We start from the raw sequence: 7,322 nt of genomic DNA, 5'->3' as shown, positions 1-7,322 counted from the left end.
AACTCAGGAGCAGTTATGAACACAGTTTAATTGAACTGACCAAATGCAATGCAACAGTAGCCTTCCACTATATCCCTAAAGTCTTCGTTATCTCTCTTCTTGTCGTTCTAACTTTGTTTATTCAGAAGGTGAGATTAAGGGTACTTGTCTCATTGTCTCAGTTTAAAAAACGCAACAATTCCAAGCCTTGTGTTACCCACAATCATATGACTGAGTCAGCAGCCCCCCTAAGGGTCATGTAATAAAACCTCTCCTGTCATACCCTGCAGCGCCCGCAGGGGGCAACCCCATGGCTTCATATTTCCCAGCTTTTATACCGTTTATTCTAGACCAGGTCGAAGCAGGATCTGAATCGACTTTAAATCTAAATACAAGTCTTGATGGCATACAAAGGGGTTTAATGGTGTTTAAGTAAGCCGATAAACCCATTTGTATGCAATCGAAGGGTTTATCTCCTCACCTAAGCTCCGTTACTACTCTTATTTTGAAGGGGATGCTTTTTTTTCCCATTGGGGGTAAAACTTTTCTCTGTGCAGTCAGCAGCACCGCCTCCGCGATTTGCGTGGCAGCGTCTGAACTCTACCCAGCCACCACGTCATTACTGTCAGGGCGCTTCATTCTTCCGCTACCTTTAGAATCCGAGCATAGAAAAAGTGCGCAGGTTCGATTTCCTCCCCCCAGGACTATGATGACTGGATTTCGGCTGAATCTGTCCCCGCTCAAAGAGCCGCTGGGCTTCGTCAAACTGGTGGAGTGGGTGAGTCCTTCAGATCTTCTGGAGACCAGTGTGTTCTCCGTTCTGGTGCGCATGAGGATGGGAGGGGTCTGGTCCGAGGTTTTATTATGTTTAATACATAAAATAAAATAGTTTTTCAGATATTGAAAAGGGAGTTGCAGACTTGCCATTCCAACTGTGATAATATTCAATTTTCATGAGTTTTCAAGAAGTGAAGTTTAGGGGAAGTCCCCTAGGTATTTATCTAACTTATCTGTCCAACGTATCTGTGCTGCTGTCTTGCTGTCTGTTTGTACAAAAATGATTAATTAATGGGAAGTGATTTATGACCTAAACGCCAGGCAGTTGTCGATTAATGCACTGCACAGCAATAATTAACCTTTGGCACATTGGGAGCATTTTGAACTTGAACTAAGAAATACAAAAGAAAAAAAAAAGTTAGGCCTAATTTAAGTTTCCTTGGCCCATGCAGTTTAGATCAGCATTATTGCGGTAGGTTGGACTGATTCCGTGGGTAAGCGTTTCAAATGGGATTTCCGGTGGTTTGTGTGGAGAAATGAGGCCAGGGCAGGCTAACGCTCTGCTTTAAGTGGCCCAGTGTGGCCCCGATACAGCTGTCGTACATCTGTTCTTCCACTGGGCTCCCTAATTCACGGGAGTGACCTCAGAGAGAGAAAAAGAGGGAGAGACGTTCGTGTCCCACCACAGTCATCCGACTATAGATAACATTTCCATGTGTGTGTAGGGCCGACTGTGCAGAAACTGATGTTTTCTCATGGAGTTTTACCGTCACATTATTGTAACCACTGGCCAAGAGCGGTCAAGCATTAATACAAGGACACACACACACACACACACACACACACACACACACACACACACACACACACACACACACACACACACACACACACACACACACACACACACAATGTGTATGTCAGCGTTGTGTATCGCAAATAGGTTGTGTCTTACAGCTGACTGAGCCTTTGTGTTTGAACGGAGGGACCTTGAAGGAGCTAACTGTGTGAAGCCTTTGTCCCCAAACACTGCTGGACCCGGTTGGACAACCTCTGTTAAGGTGCAGACTTTCAACTGTTATCCAGTTAGCTTTCTCTTTTCCAAGACAGGTCTAGGTAATTAAATCAGCGCCGTTTATACATGAACCAAGGCTGTTTCATCGATTTAAATTCAATTCAGTTTAATTTGCATGGCCCTTAATCGCAGGTACAGTCTCAAAGGGCTTACAGGCCATATATTTATGACAACCCCCTGACCCTAGCCCCCCAGAGGGCAAGAAAAAAACGATGATGATTATCGATAAAACTAGTGGTGCTTTACTTGGTACTTAGGTTTACATTGTCTTTTGAACCAACTATTGTTTGGTCAATCCCAATCCCCCAATGGATAAATGCTATTAGCTTGCAGTTTAGGTTTAGCTTACCTGTTCCAGTCCCCATGCGTCGGCCCACACACACCCGTAGACACACACACACACACACACACAGACACACACAGAGAATAACACACACACACACACAAACACAAACAGAATAACACACACACACACACACACAAACACACACACACACACACACACGCATACACAGACTCAAAAACCCAGTTTTTGTGAACCCAAGCCCTTTACTGCCCTCATCCGGCAAACCCCCATAAATGTAATGGGGACCCCACACGTCCCCATAAGGGGGTCCCTTCTGAGTCAGGAGAGTGTGTTGGCAGTACAGTTCAAAAGTGGTTTCCATTAGTCGAAAAAGTCAAAGAAAACAGGAAGTGACGGCGACAACAGCATCTGGATGAGCATCTGGATAAGGCCTGCAGGGTGCGTGTGTGTGGATGTGTGTGTGTGGCGTCGTGGTTGCAGAAGTGGGGTGTTTATGCTGACTAAACATAGGTGTGTGTGTGTCCGTGAGGGGGAGGTGAAGCTGAATCGTTCAGATTTGTATTTTTATAATCTGAGCTCCGGTCTTGTGCTCTGCTGCATTGTGGGAGCGGACTCATGGGCAAGAAATGGGCTTTTTGTGCAACGTCAGACTATGTGCCGGTATTTGAAAAAAACAGGATGATGTAAATGTGATCTGATTTGCTGATGTGTAATGATTTGCTATCTGCTGTGTAAATGATCTTGCTCTGCAAAATGTGTAATGTTGACTCTAATAGACCTTAATTACACAATATACCCAAAACAACAGTGATAGTCTTTACACTTTGCATGTGCTAGGTGTTTGTAGTATAGGGTCATAAATAGGGTGTATATTTTGAAATCCAACCTTTTTTAGTTCTGGCCTTGGGCTGGTCACATGTAATGTGTGCGTGTCTGTATGTGTTGGTTTTGATGAGTGTGTGTTTGCGTGATGGTTTTGGTGCGTTTGTGTTGGTTTTGATGTTTGGTTTGTGTGCCTTGGTTTTGATGTTTGTGTGTGTGTGTGTGTGTGTGTGTGTGTGTGTGTGTGTGTGTGTGTGTGTGTGTGTGTGTGAGTGACATAAGCCCTGGAGCATGACTGCTTGGCATGCTGGGCCACTTAGGAATAGCACTAATGGGACATGGCACACACACACACACACACACACACACACACACACACACACACACACACACACACACACACACACACACACACACACACACACACACACAGCAGAGATATACGTGCATGACCACAACTCACACTTGGCAAAAGTGATGCTCTGCAGTTCAATCATAATGTTTGAACGTACAAAATATAGGTATTTTCTTCCCTTCTGGTACTTTTATCTTCCCTTAATAATATTGTTCTCTTATTGGCTTTTAACATTTGTCTTTTAAACGTGTTATCATGTGACCGCCAAAGTAAAGCGCTAGGAATGTCCGCTGTGAGGACTGCTATGCCTTGTCTAATGTATTACCACCATGACCCTACACCCTTATACAGAATTATAGCTACTCAGTAGCTGTCGGCCACAACGTTTGACGTTGTTAGTGTTACGTGATACTAAATGCTGAGTTGGTCGCCCGTTTGATCCAGTTGGAATTAATAACAGAAAGAAGTATACACAAACAACCGGCGAGATCTGTCCTCTGGAAAGGCCGTGCTATGTTTGGTTCTCAAGGTTCACTTCTCTCCTTATTTCTGTCCTAACTCCTTCCTTGTTCTTCTCCTCTTCTGTACGCTTGTTCGCTTTCTCTGAGTCTCACCATCTTTGTGTGTGTGTGTGTCTCTCTCTCTCTCTCTTTCTCTCTCTCTCTCTCTCTCTCTCTCTCTCTCTCTCTCTCTCTCTCTCTCTCTCTCTCTCTCTCTCTCTCTCTCTCTCTCTCTCTCTCTTCTCTTCTCTTCTCTGACCCTCTCTGACAGTTGACGGCCATCTTTGCGTTTGGAAGCTGTGGCGGTTATTCCGGAACAAACGTCATCTCTCTCTTCTGTGGAAATGGGACGAACGAGACGCTCTCCGCTGCCTTCAGCTACCCCTTCAGGTGTGCGCCTGACCGCTCATTTAACCGCTAACACCTGTATTTAAACAAACAAAATGGACCCCCAGGACCACTGCCTTGCTTTGCATTGCGTTCGAATGGTCAATAGAATAAAGTTATGTAGTGCGTTGTGTAATTATGCTACCCTATTGAGAGTTTTTACCTTGTCATGTATTTATTGAGCAGAAACTTTAATCGAAATCAGTTTAAATGCAAATGCACTACTTTACTTTTATTCTTTACACTTCTGCCACTATTATAAATAAATGAGAATTGAAACTTAAGTGAGTTTGTGTGTGTGCGCGTGTGTGTGCGTGCGTCCGTGCGTGCGTGCGTGCGTGTGTGTGTGTTGCGGTTCCAGGTTAAGCCAGGTTCCACTGGTCGAGGCCAACATGACTTTCTGCAACCACACGGCTGGCCCCACCCACCTGGTGGGTGACTCTGCCTCCTCGGCTGAGTTCTTTGTGGGCGTGGGCGTGGTCTGCTTCCTGTACTCCATGGTGGCGCTGCTGGTGTATCTGGGCTACATGCACGTGTACAAGGGCTCCGATTTCGGGCCCATCATCGTGAGTGGTTATGAATACTTGATTACGTTTTATAACGGATTGGTAGATAGAGCCTTGTTCTGAGCAGAGGAATGTGTTGACAGCCCCCCTTAAATCCGTCTAATAAATCTGCTAAATGAATGAAGGTTTTACAATTCGTTGAGAATTTTTGACTGGAATCACTGCACTGGAGCAAACTTGAATCGACGCCATTTGTGATGCCACATCTAGGGGATATAAACAAGCCAATCAACAGCCTTATTCTTACCCTAACCAGGGCATTAAAGGGACACTGTGCAAGATGCCCCACCTTAAAAAGCGAGGCTTCCAAAAATAAAAAAAAGCATAAAACGCAATTTCTCTATGCTACTGCCGAATCAGTGCAATTAACCTAGATCCCTGCAGCCTCAAAGGGACCGTCTACGTGACGACATGAACGTGTTTCGGTGCACATCTCAAACAAAAACACGTTGCATACTTTACCTTTAATGACATGGCGCTAAAACCACTCCATTTTATTGGATGCTAGCGTCTGTTGTGCTTATGCTAACACTCTCCTTCATGCTAATGCTAATGCTTACGCTCTCAGTCATGCTAATGTTAACGCTCTCCTTCATGCTAAGGCTAATGCTAATGCTGTCCTTCATGCTAATGCTAAGGCCAACGCTCTCCTTCATGCTCAGGCTAACGCTTTCCATCAAGCAAAGGCCAATGATAACGCTCTCCTTCATGCTAAGGCTAATGCTAAAGCTCTCCGTCATGCTAATGCTTATTCAAACGCTCTCCGTCATGCTAAGACTAATGCTAACGCTCTCTGTCATGCTAATGCCAACGCTAATTCTAACGCTCTCCGTCATGCTTATGCTAACGCTAACTCTAACACTCTCCGTAATGCTAACGCTAGCCCTCTGGCTCATGCTAATACTAATGCTAGCGCTCTCCGTCCTGACTCTCGCTCTTCCTTCAGGACTTCCTGCTGACGGCGGCGCTGGCCTTCCTCTGGCTGGTGAGCTCGTCGGCGTGGGCCAGGGGGCTGCAGACCGTGAAGGACGCCACCGGGGATGCGGGCATCGCCGCCACGCTGGCCGTCTGTGCGCAGGGCGACGTCACCTGCCGGGTCACGGAGTTCGCCAGCCTGCGGTCCCTCAACGTCTCCGTGGTGAGAAAACGTTTAAAGATAAGGAGAACAGGGTCGCTTGGTTTTTGTGTCAATTAGAAGGAAGTTACATTTTTTTTCTTTCTTTTGTGTTTGTGTCACAAAGAGAGTCGGATGGTTTGTTTTTGTGTAAGCATGTCTTGCACGTTTTACGTCACTATATTTTGAAAGGTCTCCCATTGTGCATAATAACTGACTATTTACACACTTAACATTTGCTTTTACATTAAGGACATTTAGCAGACACTTTTATCCAAAGCGACATACAGTAATTGCATTTGTCAGAAGAAAGAGAAACCCCAATACATCGCTGTCGGTACAGGAAGGATGTTCATAGAACCAAGTGCCAAGCACTAACAATCCCTGGGTTAACCCATTCCCCGTAGACAAGAAAGATAGCTAGGATAAGGTTGTACACAATGCTGAGTACTATTTGTAAGGCAAATAAATACAACATTCAATGGGGCGTACATTAAGTGCAAGGACGTAAAACTAGTGGTCGTGGTTTTTACATCTACTAGGTAAACGTAGGTCCGTCAAATTGGGCAGGACGATGAAATAGGATAATGTAACTTACGATACTGCAATAGTGCGTATCTCATATATTTTCTCTGTGTGTTTCTCCTCCCCAGGTGTTTGGCTTCCTGAACCTGTGTGTGTGGGCGGGCAACGCCTGGTTCGTGTACAAAGAGACGCGCTGGCACGCACAGAAAAACAGCGGCCAGGCAGCCCCCCAAAGGACCCAGGTCCCTGCAGCCATATGAACACACACACACACACACACACACACACACACACACACACACACACACACACACACACACACACACACACACACACACATACATGCTTTAGATAAACATATATAAACTCACACACAGGTGACTGAACGCAGTTGCCCACAAAAGCCGTAATCACAAATATAAACACAGAACACGCACACACACACACACACACACACACACACACACAGTGCCTTTTGAAGATGAAGAGTTAATACTGGCAGAGTTACTAAAAAAATAAATAAAATGATATATTGGTGCTATCGTCCACATTGTACAAAACGATCTCACACAGACATACACACATACACACATACATACACACATACATACATACACACATACATACATACATACATACATACATACATACATACATACATACATACATACATACATACATACATACATACATACATACATACATACATACACATATACACACATACATACATACATACAGATATGAGATCTCACGCACACACTACTAAGACAACATGATATATACACACATTCAAACGCAAAAAACACACGCACACGCGTAGAGATATGAGGCCACATGCACACTACGAAAAACCTTCATCTATAGACACATTCCCACGCACACACACACACACACATAGAAACAAGGACGCTG

At 44.8% G+C, this 7,322-nt stretch overlaps 1 protein-coding gene across 2 annotated transcripts; it reads left to right on the top strand.

The window, feature by feature from the left end:
- Positions 1–544: 544 nt before the first annotated feature.
- sypl1 (synaptophysin-like 1) lies at positions 545–6,719 on the top strand. Of its 2 annotated transcripts, none has more exons than XM_079755775.1 (5): positions 545–757; positions 4,087–4,205; positions 4,564–4,633; positions 5,715–5,906; positions 6,536–6,719. In XM_079755775.1, exons 1-5 carry the CDS (start codon positions 686–688, stop codon positions 6,665–6,667), a joined length of 585 nt encoding a protein of 194 aa, XP_079611901.1. In that variant the 5' UTR covers positions 545–685; the 3' UTR covers positions 6,668–6,719. The 2 variants fall into 2 exon arrangements, with proteins under 2 accessions (XP_079611901.1, XP_079611900.1); XM_079755774.1 differs by having other exon boundaries at positions 4,564–4,768.
- The last annotated feature ends 603 nt before the right edge of the window (positions 6,720–7,322 follow it).

This window comes from Pollachius pollachius (assembly GCF_949987615.1).
Source record: "Pollachius pollachius genome assembly, chromosome: 18".
In the NCBI taxonomy this organism is placed as follows: Eukaryota; Metazoa; Chordata; class Actinopteri; order Gadiformes; family Gadidae; genus Pollachius; species Pollachius pollachius.
The sequence above is the reverse complement of the archived record's forward strand: the minus strand, read 5'-3'. Positions and strand labels throughout refer to the sequence as shown.

Excerpts from the sequence above, each read along its gene's own strand:
- sypl1 (XM_079755774.1), top strand. The coding sequence starts at position 686 with ATGATGACTGGATTTCGGCTGAATCTGTCCCCGCTCAAAGAGCCGCTG. Across the intron at positions 4,206-4,563 it reads GCCTTCAGCTACCCCTTCAG|GTTAAGCCAGGTTCCACTGG; the intron begins GTGTGCGCCTGA and ends TTGCGGTTCCAG. Across the intron at positions 4,769-5,714 it reads CCGATTTCGGGCCCATCATC|GACTTCCTGCTGACGGCGGC; the intron begins GTGAGTGGTTAT and ends CTCTTCCTTCAG.